The 21,817-nt window shown below is 42.5% G+C and overlaps 1 protein-coding gene across 1 annotated transcript in view; it reads right to left on the bottom strand.

Annotated features, from left to right (window-relative positions):
- RNF150 (ring finger protein 150) overlaps nucleotides 1-20,306 on the bottom strand; it is a 112,182-nt gene extending 91,876 nt beyond the window's left edge. Inside the window, exon 1 of the mRNA XM_071555710.1 lies at nucleotides 19,817-20,306. Within this exon, the coding sequence (XP_071411811.1) occupies nucleotides 19,817-20,279 (463 nt within the window). The 5' untranslated portion in view covers nucleotides 20,280-20,306. The remainder of the gene's footprint in view (nucleotides 1-19,816) is intronic.
- Nucleotides 20,307-21,817: the final 1,511 nt, after the last annotated feature.

The following is a 21,817-nucleotide window of genomic DNA, read 5'->3' as shown; positions in this document are numbered from 1 at the left end:
CAAGGTGAAGCAGGTCTGATAAGATCTAGAAAACAAACAAGAATATTTTCTTTTTTAATTTTTAATAATCTTTTTAAAACCCAACTCGTTTTGGAAGCTCTAAAAGGGAAGAATACTGCAATATGCGAGCAGGGAAACAAGTAGCCTGGAGAAAGACAAGGAAGAGCACGAGCATGGAAGAATGGGGAGAGACTGCTCAGATGTCCATAATCTTGAAGAAAATACACTGGGGGCATCAAGTTTTTTGTTTCCTTGGGGTTTCTGCAGGCAATCTGAAGAATGTGTCCTACTTGGGGTCTTCATGAATGCGAGAAAGCAGAGACAGAAAGAAAAAGTAGACTAGTACAAAACTTGCAATAGTGTTAAAAAATACAAAGTCTTGAAAAAAAATTAAAAGTTCATTAAAATTATCTTGCACATGTTTTTTTCAAAGAAGTTTTCCATTCAACTCTGACCCCTCAGAACAGTGAAAAAATTGTTTTCTAAAAAAATAAAGGTTTTATGCCAAATGTATACCAATTGCAGTAAAGACAGAGCCCCTGTTGTGTATGCTATGACTAAAGAGACTCTATTCCCACCCTCCCTGCTTCTCTGTAATTTGTAGAGTCTCCTAATTCAGAACCAGTAAATTACCATTCTCTTAAACCAGCAATCAGCACCTCATAGCAGCTGGCTGCTCACAGACAGAAGGCATATGTAGTGTACCAGAGGCTGTATGAGAGCCTGAGATGGTTTCATTCATTTTACAGAAACATATTAACCTCATCACCTTGAACTCAATGTGATGAGTAGTTCTGATCAGGATGCAGATTTGTAATGCTAATAATCCTACAGTTCCTTTGATGTGATCCCAATCTGGTAATTTAACCTGCTAAAAGTCATAGAAAATACTTTGCAACCACTGAGCTCAGTTAAATCACTACATTAGTATTTTCCAATGCTTTTAAAGTAACCATCTCCCCAAGGGAAGCCAGATTCCTGGTGCTGCACAGGAAAACCAAAGCAAACCAAACAAACCCCCATATTTTTAGCCTGGACTCAGAGGGAGTTTTCATTTGTAGCCCTCCCAAAGAGAGCTGCAGGAATCCTTACACTCCACCCCTGCAAGGGTTAAAATTAGCCATCCCAGGTGAGTTCATGTCTACCAGATACATCACACGAGTGTCAGGGTACCAGCAGATAAAAAACCACCATTCGGTGGCTGAGGATGTCCAAAAAAGTATTATTCAAATTTTGCATTTAACACAAAATCTATTATTTCAGTAAGAGGTGAGAGGCACAGGGAAAGGCATTTGGTCCAACTACAGAATAATGTCAGCATGTTTAATGTAATTGCCTGGATTATGTTCACAGATTCATTTTCTTTTATTGAGCTTTACAAAACTTGATACATACAAATTGATAGGTTAAAGTAGAATTTCAGAATATATATTAAAATTATAACATTTAAAAAATGAAATTACAAGGATAATGGAAAAAGTGAATACAAATGGACTTCAGTAGAGGACAGAGAAAAATTTCAGAGTCTTATATTAAAGGAAATGCAAACCCATGTCGGTGGGAGGTCAAACATATGGAAAGAGTAAACATACAGAACCAAAACTGGCAAAAAGCAAGCTTGGAGAAGCAAGGTGCTGTGGGGATGGAATGATCTATTAGTACTGAGAGAAGAGGACCTGGGAAGACTGGAATCCAATCCTGGCACACTGTAAGATCTGGCTACTCCAGATTTGGAATACCACACTTTTTGCTTTTCTCCATTGAATGTTATTTATTTATCCTTGTAAAGAATAATATAAAATAATAACAAAACAGTAATTAAAAGCAATTTTTAAAGTTCTATCAGTTACAGAACCTTCTTGCACAGAGACACCATTAAAAAGGTCCTAAGTATTGTATTAGCTGATTGTGAACATCTACTTAATTAAGTATATTTCTTTGCTACCTGGATTCTTGTCCTGCACTGTGCTGTGTAGTGTGAACTGCTGCTCATACACACAGCCCAGTGAAATTTAAGGAGCACCATCTGGTTAAAAACATACAGAGTAAAGCTATAAATAGAGCAAGCAAGTTCATTACATTCATGGCCCTTGCCCAAATGAGTATTCTCAGCATGAGGGCCTAAAACTGTAGAACTAATCTCTACAGTTTTCCTATGAAGAACCTTGTCTTTTTACCTAAGGAACTAACCACTTTTAATAGATTTTTAAAATTTGTTATCTGAGCTTATCATGGAATTTACATGTCCAGATGGAGAAGAACAGAGACAATTCTCTGACTCATTTCTAATCAAGCATTTGGAACAATATGGCAACAACATTTATTTCATTTTTGTACTCAGCAGCTTAGAAACTTTTCTCCAGATGGAATCTCTTGCTTCTAGTATTCTGAAATACTAATGAACAGAAGACAAATTCCTTTCCCCTTTCTGTTACACCTGTGCATATACAAACTGCAGGATTATGAGTTGACTGTATAACTGTATAATATTTACATTCCAAGACAGCACATTTTATTGACATTCCAAGACCTGAAAGGTTAAGGACTAGAGTTGGCTGAGATATCATGTTTTGAACTTCCTCTCTCCTGAGTCCCCTCCAAATCACTAAAGGGAAATTTTTAAAAGAACACATAGACACACACACACAATTATACCCACAGGAAAAGGATTCATGCTATCTATTCTCAAATAAAGATATTTAGATGCCTAGATGAAGTTATAAGTATAAATGGTCTGATTCTGTTTTAAGCAGGCAGAGTCCTTCCTCTGTACTTTTACAGGAACATGGCAATACAGACTCTGCTTCTGACTGTTCAGTCAGAAATAAATTCCTCTCAGGCAAATTCATGATACTTTACTGAAACCATCTCTTCAGTGTGTGTTGCACGTGCTCATATTTCTACAACAAAGCATTTGTCACAGTTACCTGTCAGTATTTTCAGGCTTCACAGAAAAGTACATTTCTGCCCACACTACATTTTGTACAGCTGTGATTGATTTTATACAGTTCATTACAGGGTTCCCATCATTTGTCTGTGAGATTCAGGCATGCTTTGAGGACGATGAAAACAAAAGCACTTAACACAATGCTGGTATGACAGTACTTTGCTAATTAGATTCTTTCTTTTTAATGATCAAATGAATACCCATGCAAATCTCTTTACAGTACCTGCTGATTAGAAGAGCTTTCCACACTGGATCTGTCTGCAACAGGTAAGGTAAGTGCCATATTTCCATATGAAATCTGATTATCTGAAAATGTACCAGAGCCAGAAATCTCAGAGTTTGAATGTGAATTTCATAACTCTTTAATGACTTGAAAAAAGAATTTTATATGAAACGTTTGAGATCTAAGATGTTCAGAAACTAAATCTTGCACCAAATTTAGCAAATTTTAGGACACAAGACACAGCTACAGATGTGAAGGGGATGTATTTAAGTTATACAGTTGATTCCAAAGCAAGGTTTCTTTCAAACCAACCTTCAGTTTAATGGCAATTTCTAGTTATTCATGTTTTTTGGTTATTTAAGTGCTATTTTATATGCCTGGTTGCCCTTCCCTTAAAAAACCAAACCAAACCACTCAAAAAACCCAAACACCAAAACCAAAACAAACAAAACAAACAAACAGAAAACTGAACCCCACAAAAAACGCAAACCAAACAAAAAACCTCAACAAAACCAACAAAATCAAAAACCCCACAACCAAACAAAAACCCCCAAAAAACCCAACAACAAATAAAAACCATAATGGTTCCCTGAGAGCAATAGTAGTCAAAACTACTGATAATTGTCCTCTGCTGTGAATATTACTGCTGCTCATGTATTTGGATTGCATTAGGGGCAAATTCAGCCCATATGTGAGAGGGCATGAAAGGAGAGTAATTCTCTTTACCTTGGTTCTTGTATGACAGCTTATGTTCTTTCACCTCATTTAGCTTTTCTGCCTTGGATGACTCAGTGCCTAAGTACGAGCAGATAGAACTGTGAGCTGAAATCCTGAACTTCAGATACCTGGTTATTTCCCTGCTGAATCTTACGTACCTGCTTACCCTCTTTGATTTCTGATACTTTTATGTAATTGTAACATTTCTGTTAAGCATTGCTGTGCATTTGATATTTCTGTCTGCCTTTAGCCTCCTACAATTAATTTGGATCAGAGAGATCAAAAGGCAGGATATCTTAAAGATACAGCTGTGCCTAAACTGACTGAGATGCAGATTCTCTCATTAGCAACCATCTCAATTAGCTAAGAAATTCACCATAATAAGGCAGGCTGAAGACTTACAAAGAGGTTAAAGAGCCGCAGATTTCCAAAAGGAAGGTGTAGTGAAAACTGAAAATAACCCATTTGCAGAAGAAAACATCATTCAGTATCTTGTAATCAGACCCTGGAAAAGAGAGTGATCTGAAGCATGTTACAGAACCCAAATGAGATTAACATAGCCGTGGTTTTGAAAATCCCACAAGCTCTCAAAACAGATCAGCATCACTCAAAACACAGTATGCATGCGAGAACGAAGGCACTGAAATCACCATATGGTATTGCCTGCATTGTGGTCTCTTCAGCTGAGTATTTCCAGAAAAAAAAAAAGAAAAAAAAATCACTGACCAACCACATATTTCAGAATCTAATAGGTAATCCTCTGTCTAAAACAAATTCTGCCCATATTAAATGCCATCTTAACTTGGTCAGACAGAAAACCATTTAGGAACAACCTCTGCTAGGCTTAATGAGGACAGACTTGGTATCTATTTCTGTGACAACTGTCCACATTTATTTGATATAAAATGCAGATTCCACTCCACTGAAGGTTGCAAATGCTAATTTTGAGCACCCTCCTAACAACCACCACTGAAACGTTCCCCTCGTGATAAGGCTGTCATCATTGCCATTCCTTCTTAGTACACCAGTTAGTGAAGAAAGGTGTGAAAACCATACTGCTCTTGCTCTCCAAATTTAGAACAGGTATTTTTGCAGTGCATCCAGCCAGTACCTGCTTGAGTTTCAGAGGCTTTTATCTCAACTCTGACTTTTGTCAGGCAGCAACCTCTCTTGCTGCTCTTGGAGATGAGCTAGCAGGGATGTGCATCTTGCACACCAAGCTTCTCAGCCTCTTCCTGCAGCACAGCTCTAGCAGCACCACCCCACCAAAATCCCTTCATTTCAAACAAAAGCCATAAGTCTTGCCAGAACTAAATTTTAGCTGTCAGTAGATTTCAGGAAAAAAATTGTTTTGAAGCCCACTGTCAAAAATACACATAAGACACGACCTGCTATTCTCAAGCACTTCAAAAGGTAAGAGAGTTAACTTATATATATACATATCATGTAACAATGACTACATCATTTATACAATCACTTGAGGCCAGGTGGACTCTTTATTAAATGCACTGGAGAAACCATGTCAGTTAATATTTAGAGGTTCAAGGCACTCACAGGCTGGCCTAGCATTTTACTCAATTACAAAATGATGTTAATGAAACCTTGGTGTTTTCTGCTGTGTTACTTGAATCCAATGGATGTAAGCAATTCATACGAAATGCTGACTGTTAATACTTCACTTTGATTGCTGGTGAAAGACTGGTATTGTATCTTTTGGGTTGTGATGAATGGGGGGGGCTCTTCTGTACTTGAAAATCTGTTAAATACTATGAGGGCAGCAGAAGATACAGTGAGATCAGGTATTTATTTTCTTGGTTTAAGGAATCCATAGGAAGGTTTGGCATTGCCTTCAGCATGGTTAGGATTTCAGAAGTAGAGGTTACAAATTAAAGGCATAGGTAGGTATATTGTTGGCAGTCGGCAAACTTATAATGCTTTTTCTAAAGGAAAGATTTTTTCTAAAGGAAAGATAAGGCTGGAATATACAGGACAGTTCTCGACTTTCTCTTCATAAGATTAAAAAATATAAATAAATAAAATGTGAACTTTGGAGACTCTTAAATGCTGACATATGAAAGTTCAGGAATCAGCCCCTGTGCTGGTCTGAAAGCAGTCTGCATAAGGAAAGTATGGCTTGTGAAAAGTCAGCTTAAAGCCCAGTCTAATCCCAATACTCCATGTCATAACTACTGAGATCTTTACTGGTGCTGGAAACGTTGGGGGTTTTTTCCCCTGTGAATTTCTTGTGACTTTTCCAGCCAAGTCCTTACTTAAAAAGTAGCTAGAAAAGTGGACCTAGAATTCATCTGCCTACTTAAAACTTCATACATTCTTTCAGTCTTTCATGACACCAAGTCTGCACAGTGAGCATCACCTCACACGAAAAAGTACAATCTCTTCACTGCTATAGCCTGGAGGTGCTCACATACTGTGAATATTACCCATTTCAGTGATAGACACATTGCCATTATTAAAGATGGAAACCAAAATGAAATTGGATTTTTTTTGAAGTTGATTTAATATGGAACACTTTAATAAAGACTTAATGCATTCTCAGATCCTGGAAACTCTTGCCAACAAGTGGAAATAACTCTTGGATAACAGCATGAATATCAGGTTTATTTACAAATTAATCAAACCTGCAGCAATTCACTGATGGATGGATTCCAATTCTGTTTTATTAAACGAGCAGACACAGGAGAAGGCAAACTAGGCCTGTGAAAAGCATAGCACTCACAAATGGATAATAATCACCAAGCCACTGCAGGCTATTCCCATTGAGATTATGGAACATCTTTGAGGCTTGTGGTCATAGATACAGATTTGCAGAGGACTCCAGACACTACTGAGTCACCTCAGGTATTCATTAATATTTGTATATCCCACATTAATATTTGTCTAGCAAGTCCTACTATGTGTTTCAACAGTTGTCATGGGGCACCCTACGTATGTAAAGGCTATTAAGTATTGCATTATTTCCAGGCAGATCCCTTTGCCTAAATATGGCAGTTAGCTTGTTAGAATGTCTAAACGAGGAATATCTGTTAATTTTACATCTCCCTCCTCCCTGGTTACAGTTTCCCATCTTCTCAACATAACCCAAACAACTGGCTGAAAGTTTTGTTCTATGTTCCATTAGAGACATTGAGGAAACCTCTCCTGAATTTCTCAAAGCAAAATGAAGCTGACAGAGTGATAAGGCCATAAAGGAGGGTGCAAATTTTATCTACTTGAACCAAATCTGTAAAACATTACAATAATTACTCCCAAACTGGAATGGGTGTGAAGTTTGGAGCTGCTGTGTATCAGATTGGCCTTAGATGTAGATGTATTTCCAAATTAGGCAACTCCCTGATTAGCAAGAAATGCTGTGTGGCTATTCTAAACCACATGAACTCCTCTAGCTCACCTGGCAAGTACAAATGACTGGTTGATACACATCTCTAAGCCATCTGCAAATAACTAACCAGCTGTCCATGCTTCTCACAGTGATGATTGTTCCTTTGCATGCACTGGTAGCAGATATCTAATAAAACACAGTGGAGAACAGACAGCAGCTGGGTTTTACAGGGTCTGGGTGGTCAACTCTTCCTCAGATGGAAGGGGCAGTGTGTTCACTGAAAGTTGAGAGAGGCACCTTTGCTTCTCACTGTGGTGCAGACATGACTGATAACTCAGAAAGCCAAACTACGTAGAGAAACGAAATACAATTAAAGCATCTCTTTTAACAGGTACTTATAAGGCCCTGTTTTATAAAATATACAAAGTATATGGATCTTATCTTTACAATTATAAATAAAAGTATCTTATTGCAAGGATCTTGACTATTCACCCAAGATGACCACTGTAATATTTTCAGTAATAAGCCTTTGGGCTACATCAGACTCTTCTTGTCTTTCATAGGTAACATTTTCTCATAAAACCACTTGCAGTGACATTTAGTCAAGAAGCTCAACCTCTGGCCCATTCTCAGCTAGAACTAATTGTGAGCTTAACTACAACCATTTGTGCAAACATTGTCCTGAACTGGGACATGAACCATTCTCCAAATTATTTAATGTAATGTGGACATTAGAAATAATGTCTAGCCTAAATATGAAAATACCTACTTATTAGTGAGTTTTATGGCAGCAAAATTACTACCTTAGTAAAGTGAGAAGTGGTTTTCAAGTATCAGTCTCATTTGCAAGTAAGAAATTTTAGGAATTGTTTTATTAGTCGAGGTGAAAGACAGTTAGAATTGCCTTCCTGCTATCATTACCACAAATAAAAGAAAAAAATGAATAAAACCCAACAAAACAACAACAACAAAACAACAACAAAAACAAAAACAAAACAAAAAACAAACAAACAAACAAAAAACCCACAAACCAAAATATAGAAAAAAAATTTCCTGTGTAGTTTCTTAAGCAGGGGTTTGTAGGTCAGGAGAGTGAAGATGACAGGTGAGTTCCCTGAAGAATCAAAATGCACTAGAGGATCCTGACTGACTCAGACATAACTCATCACTTTCCCATACAGTTAAGCTATTTGGTAGCTTTCTCTATCTAATTCACCTGTGGATCCAGTTGGACAACCCTCTGCGAGCAATACAATACTCCATTCTCAAACACCAAGTAACATGCAAAACTGCTAAAGCAGCTAGAAAATACACAAGCTCAAACTGGAGCACAAGTTGACCAAGAGCCTCATCATTGCAGGGAACTTTCCCACCACCTGTAAAGGTTCCAAGGAAGGACTGGGACAAACAGTAGTGGAGCAGCAAACAAGAAAATGTCAAAGATCACGACAGTGAGTACCAGTGAGAAATTAAGAGTCGGTGCAGAACTGAAATGAGGATTAAGATATATGGATTAGTCAAAGAAGTTTCAGAGTCTCTGAGAGGAAGAATGTCTTCCCACTGATGATGCCACAGGGGTCACAACCTACTCTTTTTGCATCAACATGAATTCACCTCTCCAGGATTCAGGTTCATTCACGTGACTTTCACCTAATGGCTATTTTAGCTGTTCCTCTGGCAAAGTGAGTGATGGTCCTACTGCCTTTTGAACTGTTTCATCCTCACCTGTGATAACTTTGCTGTGCTGAGTTGCATTCAGTCATGGTATTCCCTTGTGCTGGCATTCAACATTTAAATAAAAATTTGGGAAGAGAAAGGCTTTTAACTTCTCTCACGACGCAAGACAGATGCTCTGGCAAATGCTTGTTTTGTGGAGGCTCACAGGCAGCTCTCTGCATTCGTTAGCTACCTTCAGGCACAAAAAATAGAAGTGGCTCAGACCATGTTTTTCTTGCAAGTGCCTTTTCCTGCAGTTTCCTTTCCTATGAGCAAGTCACAAAAAATATTGAGTTGACCACTGTTACCCAGCTTTGCAGAGATCCTGTCTTGAAAAGCTGATGCTTCAGGCTATGGGGTTTACCCTCGTTCATGGTACAGAGCTTCTGCCACAGCTGTTTTGAGTCTTCGAGTGTGGAAAAGAACTGAGTGGTAGTTTCAGAGCTACCCTAAAACCATAAAGAAGTATCTTAATCACCTTCTCTAACCTTCCTTATACACATACTACCATAAGTACAACCGTTGGACTCGATGATCTCGGAGGTCTTTCCCAACCCAATCGATTCTATGATTCTATGATTCTATAATTTCCCCAGAGAATGGGGTCATTTTTCCAGCATTTGACATTTAGAGAGCTATCCAATCCCATTCAAATAACATTAAGGTATGGACAACCATTTAGGAAATTGCATCTTGCTACAAGCCTGAATTTGTCTCACTTCCATTGACAACTACTGATCCTTGTCATGCCTTTGTCTGGGAGGGCAATTTTTATCTCATACTGAGTGCCATTCCCGTGTGTATCCAGACACAGCACAGAAGTCATGCCAAACCTGCCAGGAAGGACACACAGCAAGGGCCAAAAATCTTCCAGTTTAGGCACTGCCCTTGGGGAAGACAGAAAGCTGCTGTCACACCATCCCAGGGAAAAGATATTCAGCACTGCAAACCTGAGGTCCTATTCTTCATATAATACTTGTGATCAAATCCATGCATTGATTGTTGGAGAAGTGTAATATGAGAGTTGGGAAGAAGTTAGGTCTGTGCTCTGGAGGGCAACTAGTGTCTGAAGCTGGTAGAAGCTAATTAAAATGTAATATGTAATCATAAAAAGGGAAAGGGAAGCCAAACTGTTCTGGAACTGTTCCTGAAATTCTGAGACATTAAATATTTACCAAAATAAAATCTTTATTCAAACTCAGATCTGTAAGATCTCTTCTGGAGAGTAAGAACTTTCCAAAACAGTTTCTTGTTGAAAATCCATTTCATTACCGAAGTAAACAGTTTTGGAAAAATTTCCCATCAGTTTTCCCAGCACTCATTGAGGGGAAACAATCTTCTTCCATAAAGGCATGGAAGAGAAGAATCTGCCCCTTCTCCTGAAGGAGACCATAATTTAGTCTTTTAAGAATTCATGAAAAAGACTTAGGAGTGTTCAGCACAAATCCCCTTCTATGCATAGCAAATGTGCTATGCCCAATTGCTGGTGTCCCACTCCTCCAAGCCCACCCTAAGCAGCAAACAGCAGATGCTCTTTAAATCCAGAGTCAGCTGCAAATGAAAAGCAATCAAAAAACCACAATCCTGCTCTGCTTCCCCTTACAGTTAACTTTGTATGCAAAGCAAATAGCCTTTGCCTGCTTCTGTCAGCCTGGGCAGAAAGGAAAAAAAATTAAAAACCAGAAGAGATAAAAATCAGGTGCAGAGCACAGAAAGGGAGAAGTGAAGAAGACAAGAAAAAAAAAAGGGTGAGAAGTCCAAGAGAAAGATTTATTGGAAGCATGGATAGCAAATGCAAAAAAAAAATAGAGAGAAAAACTAGGAAGAAAATAAAGAGGATAGAAGACTGAAGGAAAAATAAGGCAAGATAAACACATCAAAGGCAGCATTATAACAAGATATAATGTGTTTTAATCAGACAATTCATCGTTTTCTGGCATGAGAATCCTTGATAGAGTATTTAGTAAAGGTATGAATTTGATGGACAACCATATGGTACTTCAAAGACACAGACACACAAAGAGTAATGAGAGACCAGGCACAGAGATTACACAATCTTGCAAAAGTTGCCTCTGTCAAGGAACATGATACTGGCAGGTAAAACTAGGAGACAGTGAGCACAGAATAAAAGCTTAAAAAGGGACAAGAGGGTAAAGCATATTCTGTGCAGGTACAAGAAGCAAGCATGAATATGATTGCAGCATCAGACTGTTCCACTTCAAAGATTTATTTATTTTTTGAGTAAAAACACAGACATATCCTAGAAATATGGCCCAAGGTTTAAGATTCTGTAACACAGAGATTTCTCAAAGGGCAAAGGAAAAGCAGAAACATATTTCTGACTTCTAACAGAAAATACTGAAATAGAAAAGGAAAAAGAATATGAATGTTTTATCTAGCATCATGGGATGTAACATCAGAAAGATCTTTATCAGACACTGATAGAGAACTCTTGTATAATTGGAGAACCAAGAAATCTTTTATTCTGAAACTTGTTAGACACTCAGAGCTTTGATCCTGAGGAACTGGAAATGCTCTGATAGTATGACAGTAACAATCAGGTGCAGAAGCTTCTCAAGTTCTCCACAAATCCATTTAACCAAAACAATAGAACTGTACAGCTTATTGTACCGGGTCTGAATCCACAGCACATATTCAACTAATGCTGACACATTTTACAGCAATTTTAAGATTAGACATACATGTTAACTAAAGATGAAACTACCTTTTAGGCTCTGGAGTTCATTCTTAATGCTGCTATGTAATGGCAAGCACGTTCAATGTAATATAACAGTGACCGTGCTGGAAATTAATTTTTTGACAAGAACTTCAAGATCAAGTAACAAATAGAAGAGCACAGTCTAATGATGTATGATTTATAAAGCTGGAAGCCAGAGATTAATGTGATGTATAATTCCTTTTAAAACACACATATTATATGGTGAGATTACAGTGACTTGCAAAAAAAGAGATGTCTTGTAAGGAGAGCCTTGAACAGTAAGAGGCAAACCAAAGAGCATATTAGGAAGAAGGAAGCCCAAGGTGTGGAACAAATTATGAGGAAGAATAAAACCCTGTATAATTAAGCCACTGTTCATGGCTTTATAGATGATGGTTCATAGACAAATATGTCAGTAGTAGGGGTTTGTCTTGGTAGAAAACCACACAAAGAGAACTGTTTTGTTAGGGAGCACCTCACTACTGGGGTTTCCTCTCATGACAAAGGCTCAAGACATTACAGAATATAAATTAATTTTTAAAAACTATGTTTCATTAAGTGTGTAGCACAAGAGAGCACCTGCCAATCCACCCCAGTCCTTGCATTCCTGGAGGAACTACATTCCTATGCAGATGTAATGCTTCTACCTGTGTTTAAGGATTATACAAGACATACTAAGTCAAGACTCTGTGGAGTTACATGGCTGTAATTTACATTTCTGTGATTTGGGAACTAAAAAGATAAACTTTTTTCCCCTCTAATTTTGTTCCAAAATAAATGGGCTACCTTTCCAATTTACAGCAGGCACTATTGCATACATAAACACAGTCAAACACATCAAATTCCAAATCAAAACTCTAACAGATCCTTGGGTCTAACAGTATAATTGAATGTCACTAGGATTATACTGACAGAAGCAAATGAAGAGGCATTTCACTTTATTAATGTTATTTATAAGTCGCTCTTGAGAGGGAAAAGAAACGAACAATTATTTTCATATTTCAGTATAGAATACTGGTAAAACAAACATTGTCTCCATTTCTCCTCAGTTCAATTTCCTATGGTTTATTTCAAATAATTTATTGAAGAGGAACCAGAAAGTAAAGAATGCCCTTATTAAGCCTCTCTTGCAAAACACAGCTGCAGAGTATTGTTGTTTCATAAACAAACCGATATTTACAACCTTTCTCCATCTACGAGAGCTAGTGAAAGTAGAGGTGTTTCCACCCATCTGTTTTTGAAATAAAAAACATTGTTTATAACAGGATGGTAAGCACCTAAATCAGTAATTTTCAACCTATCCTGGCTGAAGAATTACTTCTAATCACACTAACGTGGCCAGTGCATCAGATAGTAGATATAAAGCTGGTAGATTTAACATGGTAAATTTTAAAAGTTGGTATTTCACCTAAGTGGTTTGGCTTTTCTTCTCCAGGTAACAGAAATTTTAGTTCTTTATAGAATTACATTATTAGATACTATATCTAAATGTTCTTATGAACAAGCAGGATACACTGAGGGGTCCTTGACCCCTGCTCATCCACATTCAGGATCTGGTAAGACTGTGCAGTGCCTGATGTGTGGCCCAACCATTCAGATCTCTTTTCCAGAGAAACTGAAACACTATGCAGTGACATGAGCAGAGCACTGGTCATGAATGAAGTCCTTGGTCACATCCCACTATGGAATCAAGACACAGCTCAGTAAAGCCTGTTTGGACACAACCAGTTACAAAATACTTTGCCACTTCCTTCTTCTTAAAATTGCTGTGTACCTCCCATAACTGTGTGGTACAATTGGATACAGCTGGGTTTAAATCTTATCCTTTAGCAGCTGTGCCTTTGTGGAAGTTATCAGAATTAAATAGTGCTGCAAGATTTAGTATTACTAATTAACATCCTCCTACATTTTATATGTCTTGCCTCAGCATCATTCTCCTTACACAGACTGCATTTGGCTCTAAGCACCCCAAAATTCTTTCCTTTGCAAGATGCTAAGCAGTAGTGGATGGTAACATTGTAAGAAACACTCTTGCATTCCTAAGGTGACAGATTACATGGACTACTCAATATTTTCCATATCTGATTTCTATGACTCAATGATTGCATTGTTCACTCCCTTCTGTACCAAAGGAGTCATTAAGTGACTAGTACTCAAATGCAGCTGAAAGGGCAGAAGTGGGGCTTGTCTTGAAATGAATGCTGTTTCTGTGCAGGTTAGCTATGCAGAAATTACTGGGAAGTGGAGAAGTCACTGGGCTATCCCTTCATAAAGATCTAACTCTTCATCAGCCTGGCTCGTGGTCTCAGCAGACGTCACTTGAAACTCAGTCATCTCACATGACAAGGCACTATGAGCTCCATCAAACAAGTGCAGCAAAATAAGGGGTTCTTTTAGGCCTTTGCTTACATGAGAAAAGTAGAAAGTGCCCTGTTCTCTTACAAGGAAAAGAGAGTCTTAAGAGCGACAACAATGAAGTAACTTTCTCTCCCTTTTATGGCTGAAAATGTTCCTGTGGTCTATGATGTACCACGAAGAGGGGCAGCACAGAAACACATCTGCATCGTTTAGTGAGCTACAACAGTTACCACGCTAGCCACAGACTGCCACAGTATTCTAATGATCATACACCATTTCAAAGACAAAATACCAATGGGACTAGAACAAACCACTGCTTTATCAAAAGCAAGCTATTTTTTAAGGACTGCATACGCAAGGAGGCGCTCCAGATTAACAGGCAGCAGTTTGCATCAATGCAGATACAGCTTTGCTCCTGAGGAAGATTTTCTTCTTGCTGTGTCACTTCCTACTGCAGAGATCTGAAGACACCACATGTATGAATATCACTGTGTACAAATGCTGCAGATAACCAAAGGGTGTGCAGAAATCTAACTGCTTTTGCAGTCAGTAAGTTTGGAGGATCAATGCAATCTCCAATGAATCAATACTTCCCCACTTGGTATGGAAAGCTGTACCTTACCAGGTGATCCAAAGTTCAGTGGACTCACTGTCTTTCCACTGTCTGCAGTGGGCTCCTGCAAGCCAGCTGTGAGGCTGAAAGAAGATGTGAGACTCAACAAGGCAAAAGGCTTCTAATCTATTGACAAAATTCAGTGCCCCAAACCTGAAGTGGCTGACCCAAGTAGTATCAGAGACTAACACTGTTTTGTTGCTCTAGTCCTTGTAGGTCAAATTCATTCCTTTTAATTCAGTTTAAGCTCAACTGTTAGGTGTGTTATCTAACACACCACAAAGTGTCCCCTCCACTCGGTATAGCCAAACACACGAGCAGTAGAGCAGTCTAGCACTGTACCACAGCAGAACCAGCAGGCAGAGGTGTGGCTCACCAGCCAACACAGTGGGACAACTTGTTGGCACTGCTACTGGCTCTGGACAGTGCTATAAATCCTGGGTTTTGATAAGCACACAGAACTAGATTTTCAAAAAGTGCTGAAAACTAGGCCTACATGACGGATCAAGGAGCTCCTCTAATCTCCTAAGGATGACAGCACACCCCAGCCATGCCTCAAGGGTTAAGGCTCAGAGAGATACTAATCTCCGTCTCCTCTCCACACTGAGTTAGGAATCAATCTTGGGCCTGGAACAGAAAATAACTATGGTGGGCCCTGGGAGCCTGAGATCACCAGCCCTCAATTAATTCAAACTTATCCATATGTAAATTCAGTGTGAATGCTGTTACCACATTTTCCTCATTAGAATTCAACAAGAGTTTAGGAAAACAATTGTTTTAGTAAAGAAACAAATGCAGCTACAGTACTAATTAAGTCTGTAAAGACAGAACTCTTCAGTGTTTAATTTCCATATCAGTAGAAATCTACAGGGGAGCCCAAAGCCAAAACTACTACCAACACATCTTAAACTATATAAAAGGCAAGACTAGTCATTGATCATGGAACAAAAATCTAAGTACAAGGGAAGAAACTGTTATTGAACTGAATGTACTTAGATCAAGGCTGGTCATGTTCGCAGTACGTGTGGAGGGACACATCCAATTTTGCAGTGGGATGACCATGCCCGCCTCATGCAATCTGGTGCACATGGACTGCACTTGAGGGCCAGGGAGGGAGGGAAGAAGTCAGAGTCATCTTAGACCACAGATGAGATCCATGACTCAAAGATACAGCTGCTAGTTGCTACCAGCGTGTACAAGCCATTACAAAAAATGAAGCATCTGCCCTTCATTGCAAAAGGGCTGTCACATGTGCAGCACATGACTTCAAATTTGTGATGGGGTGCACTGCAAAAGCAGCAGAATATGGAGAATGCAAACCTGCCTGACTCTCATATACTTCTGGTGCAAATACTTAGCATGAAATTTGCTTCACATAATAAGCATACTCATTTTGTGAGATACTCTGATGCACTTCAAACTGAATGTTACAAACATACAGTACTACAGATATGATTTTTACCCACATATGAATTGTGTACAGTCACAGGTAACATTCCTTCCTGGCCCCAAGCACCTGACAGGTACCCAGGTTAGAAGTGGTCAGAGTAGGTTCCCTCAAATGAGAGCTGAAAAGAAGGAAGTTCTCACCTTGAATCACCTTCTGAAAGGCTCTCTCATTGTATCTATTCAGAGCTCAGAGGAAATGTTAGGACATTGGCTACAACAGGTAGTAAGATTACTTCAAATTAATACTAAGTTATTAAAGTAAACACAGTGGCTAGAGTCTTTTCAAACCTAGATAACAGCTAATTTGTTCTGAATAAGAAAAAAATTCCAATAAGAAACCCTAGCCAACATCATGGAAAAACATCCTCTATATTATTACCTTTCTATCAGAAAAATTGATTTAGGAGAGATGCAAAGCATCTGAAATAGAAATTCTACATGCTTTTGCTCCTTCTCTAGTTAAAACCTACTTAGTCAAAAAGCAAACAGTCATACTCACAGCTCCTAAGCCATCCCTCAAGCCAATAAAAATAAAGCTGCCAGTTTGCAAAGGCTGTAGCAGGTGATGTACAAGTTAAGTGCACCCTCAGAGCTCCGCGTTCCCTGTGAATGCAGATGTCACAATTCCACCTCACCATGCTGGGTGTGCAAGCAGAGACCTCAGTACAAGCTCCCCGAAAGCAAAGGCTTTCCATGCAGTGACTGAACCTGTTCAAATTGCACTTTGTCTGTTCTGGCTGGTACACTATAAATAAATCCCAGAGAGTCATATTTTAAGACTCCTGTAACATGCTTTGATATAACACCATCCCAGTTTTGATTTGAGGGTGGTGGGTCTAGGAACCTCCTTCAACTTGAAGCACATTATCTTGCTACAGTTGCCTACAGTTTTTAAAATCAGGAGGCACCACATGAGCAAAGGGGCACTGGCCTGCACTGTAGCACAAAACAGGACATATAATTAAACGTAGAGCCATGAGGTAATACCTTTGGCAGGGGAAAGAGAGCTTTGGGAAGAAAGTGGCAAGAGCAAAGCACTATGAAGGGGCACAATAATGTGGTCGAGAGGGAGAAAGAGGCACAGGGGTAGAGATGAAGAAGCAAGAGTGAAGGTGAGAGGAGCAGAAAAGGTAGCAAAAAGAGATAAAATGACAGTAGGAGGAAGAAGGCAAAGCATGCACAAGAAAAGAATGTATATAAAACAACTCTGTTAGGAGTAACAGTTCTTTAGTAAGGGCAGACGCCACACTGTTATGCAACAGGATATACTTTTCTGTTTAGGAAGAGTTTAAGCTTCTATGAAAACTCAAAATCTGTGAGGGGGGGAAAAGAAAATGAGTAACATTATATTTCTTTTGACTTTAAAATTGCTTTTTAGGTCATATTTCACCCTCCCCTGTCACCCTCCAAGTATTTTCCAGGATGGAATTTTCTCCTTCCCACTCCAGGATTTGGCGTGGGCAGAGCACTGCAGATGCTGCTGAACTCAGAAACCAAGAACCTGATTCATTCTTCCCTTGAATCTTGTGCTATCATTTAGACTGGGAACAAGCAGACGTCAAAGGCTGTAAGTCAAAAAATCACAGCCAGAATTTTACAGAGCTTGTATGTTCACTTTGTCCCAGCATAACAGTGGTACCAGAGGGAGAGTAAAGATAAATCCAGTTCTGAATCTCTGCTAGTTTGCCAAATATTTAAGAATAATTATTTTTCCTCCTGTTCCAGCAGACTTAGACTCTAAAACACGTCTCAGTTTTGACTGTGCACAGAGAGCAAGTTTTCTCTAAGGTAAACTCAACGATCATTATTCAACTTCACTGAACAAAAATCCTTAAAAAGAAGACAACCTCATCCAATCCATCAGCAAAGCCCTCCAATCTCATTGATTGTGTTCCACAAGCCCAGATTATTTTCTGCAAGTTTCCTTTCATTTCAGCCTCTGGTACTGTACAATCCCATGGCTGGGAATCAATTCAGTACTCAGAAAGGATTCTCAGAACAAACTCTACAGAGTCATATGACATAAAAAAGCTCCCCCAAGATAATTGATATAATGTTCATATTTTTTTAAAATCTGAGGCGACTTTCAGTAAGAAAGTTTCCCTGCTTACTTCATCTCAGACTTTCAAACAAACCAAAGCTCTAACATTTGAAAAGGTTAGACACATTTTTTACTCCCACTGTTTCTTAATAAAACACCATTCGTGTGGGAAAACAGCTTAGTGCATACTTTAAAAACAGGCAAGCCATTAATTGATCCAACATGTTGGCAGTTTTAGAGAAACCCGTTAGAGAAAAAGGAGTGATGCTGCAGCTCAAATTTTAAAACAGCCTGAGCTTTACTTTGAGGGTGCATAAGTATGCCAAGCTCCTACTACTTGATGCTGCTTAGTATATAATCTGTGATACTTAAAGTAGCAAGAAGTATAATCTGAACAGCTACTAAACCATGTGCAGGTTATAAAGCCCAGTTTGAAGAAGCTCAAGAGGTATGAGCTGCTTGTCTCACAAACCCAAAGGAGAACATCAAAAAAACTCCCCGTCTTCCACCAACCCTACTGAAGAAACACAAATTTGTCCAATACAAATGGTTAATCTCTGAAAGAGGCTTCACACAAGAGGTTCCAAAAGCACTACTTTTGCATCAGCAGGATTATAGCACCATAGTTAAGCAACAAATTGCTTCTCAGCACATCCACACTAGCTAGTGTACTGTGGAAATTTAAAATGTCATTAGAATAACATCCTGTTTTGCAGCATTTCTGTGTTTCAATTTACTCCTAACTCTGCCGAGATTCTGCTGGCATGAAACAGCTGGGCATGATTAGTTACTGGATGGAAACCAAACTGAGATTTCACAATAGGTGGCATTTTGTCTCCACGCATAGGCAGCTGCTATAACAGACCAGTGACCCCTGGCAAAAAACACTGTCCCTAAATATAAATCTGGTGAACTGTTTTTAAAACAGCATTATTTCAGATCAAACATTGTTACAAAATCAGGGTTGTTGGGGTTTTCTTTCTGTGGGCATAAACCAAGGTTTAGGTTGTTTCCGACGACTGGATTTTGTCTTGGTTCTGGCTGATGAGCGAGCACATGTTGGGAGCCGAGCACCCATGTGCTGACACTGCAAGCACAAACTCCTTCTGATCATTCACCTGGGAGTGTGAAACACTTCCCCCAACCCAGCCCTGGACAAAATAGAGTGTGTTCTCACCAAATTAGATACTCGACATTCCTACTCGATCTCACAGCTTTTACACTGTTGCAGCCAAGACAGTGGACACCGAGTTCCCTACTTTATTGCCCCTCCTGCTAAGGCTGCACCACAACGCTACGCTTCTCTTCCGAAGGTCTCGATCACACCAGATCCCACACAGCACCTGCCAGAGAACCCTCAGGACACTACAAAACACCGGTGCCCCACAGTGGGCTCAGCGTCCCAACCATTCCTCCGAGTGGACGCAAACTTTACATCTCCCAAACTTTTCACCCCTGGAGCGGCACATCCACGCTTTGCTATGGCAGCATGGAGAGGTGCTCCATGCCCCCACCCGCGATGGGCACCCACCAGCCGGCGAGGCCCACAGCCCACCCAGCTCCCTGGCAGGAGGTGCGAGGACACCTTCCCCCCAGCAGCTCGCACCCAAGGATGCGAGACGTCAAAGCGGGCTGGAAAACGAACTCCATCCATCTGCCCACTCCGCACAGACCTGGGGGCGGCGGGGCTCACCTGCGTGGGGCATGGTGATGGTCTCGTTGGCGTTGCTGGAGCCCCTGTTGTAGATGACGACGGCGGAGGCGTTCTGGGCGGCGGCGTTCTGGATCTTGTCCTTGTAGGTGCAGTTTCCCCGCGGGATCAGGGCCACCCAGCTCTTGCCCGGCTCCGGGGCGTTGAAGCGGGTGTCGGGGTGGCAGGCAAAGACGTCGGGGGGCGAGGCGGAGACCACCTGCCCGCGGGCGTCCTGCTTGGGCGACTGCTCGCCGTACCGCCCGCACTCGCTCTTCTCGCTGCGGAGCTCGGCGCTGCCGCCCTCCGGGTCGGCGTAGGTGATGTTGACGAAGGCCGTGTACCACTCCTCCTTCTCGGCCACGGTGAAGTCCAGGCACAGCAGATGCACGAAACAAAAGGACAGCAGCCATGTTGAGAGCGCCAGGCTGCGGCACGCTTGGATCACAGACATTGCCATCTTCATCTGCCGGCCCCCCCGCCCTCCCGGCCGCCGCCGCCGCCGCCGCCGGTCCGTGTGTGCGTGCGCGCCCCGAGCCGCCGCTCCGAGCGGGGCGGCGCTGCTCCCGCCGGGCGCCGTGCGGGACCGACGGAGGGGGAGGGGGCCCTCCCCGCTGCAGCCGCTGCCTAATTCATGTCGGGGCCGTTTGATTTCCTCGGGCTGGCCCCGTCTCCGCCCTCCACCTCTCCCTCCTCCCCGCCTGCCCCTTCCTCCCCTCCCTCTCCCTGCCCGCACAGCTGCCTCCCCCGCTGCTGGCAAGCCCGGCCGGGGAAGGCGCGGGGGAGGCGGCGCGGGGGGAGTTCCACACGCACGAACCGCTGCGCGGATCCCGCTGCAGGCCCGCCCTGGCCCCGCGGAGGGGCTGCCCGGCGAAGCGGTTGCGTTCCCCACTCCGGAGGAGGGGCTGCCCGGAGGAGGGGCTGTTTCCCGGTGCAGCGGAGGGACTGCCCGGCGGAGGGGCTGCGGGCTGCGTTCCCCGCTGAGGGGCTGCCCGGCGGAGTGCTGTGTTCCCCGCACAAGGGATGCCCGGCGGAGGGCTGCCTTCCCCAGTCCGGAGGAGGGGCTGCCCGGCGAAGGGGCTGTGTTCCCCTCAGAAGGGATGCCCAGCGAAGGGGCTGCGTTCCCCGCGCAGGGGCTACCGGGCGGAGGGGCTGCGTTCCTCTGCCCTGCGGAGGGACTGCCCGGCGGAGGAGGGCTGTGTTCTCCTCCGAGGGACTGCCCGGCGGAGGAGGGCTGTGTTCCCTGGCCCTGCGGAGGGGCTGCCCGGTGGAGGAGGACTGTGTTCCCTGGCCCTGCGGAGGGGCTGCCCGGTGGAGGAGGACTGTGTTCCCTGGCCCTGCGGAGGGACTGCCCGGCGGAGGAGGACTGTGTTCCCCTCCGAGGGGCTGCCCGGCACAGCGGGGCTGTGTTCCCCTCCGGAAAGGCTGTCCGGCAGACGAGGACTGTGTTCCCCGGCCCTGCGGGGGGCTGCCCGGCACAGCGGGGCTGTGTTCCCCTCCGAGGGGCTGCCCGGCACAGCGGGGCTGTGTTCCCCTCCGGAAAGGCTGTCCGGCAGACGAGGACTGTGTTCCCCGGCCCTGCGGGGGGCTGTCCGGCACAGCGGGGTTGTACTCCCCTCCGGGGCCTGCCCGGCACAGCGGGGCTGTGTTCCCCTCCGAGGGGCTGCCCGGCACAGCGGGGTTGTACTCCCCTCCGGGGGCTGCCCGGCACAGCGGGGCTGTGTTCCCCTCCGAGGGGCTGCCCGGCACAGCGAGGCTGTGCTCCTTTGCAGGGGCTGCGTGCCCCGGGAAGGCGGGAGCGGCGCGGCGGCGCCACCTGCCGGCAGTGGGAGCGCCGGGAGCGGGCGCCGGGCGGGCGGTCCATATGTCCCACCACCAAGCCCCGGGTTCAGCTTGGATTTTCTCTGGTTTCCGCTCTTTTCCTCCTCTGCTGCTGGAGATGTTAAATATTTACGCGTGTCAGTGTTACAGTGTAATGATGGCCCCACATCTCTGGGGGGTGGT

This window comes from Pithys albifrons, chromosome 5, assembly GCF_047495875.1.
Source record: "Pithys albifrons albifrons isolate INPA30051 chromosome 5, PitAlb_v1, whole genome shotgun sequence".
NCBI lineage: Eukaryota > Metazoa > Chordata > Aves > Passeriformes > Thamnophilidae > Pithys > Pithys albifrons.
Note: the sequence above shows the minus strand (reverse complement) of the source record. Positions and strands in the feature narration are given on the sequence as shown.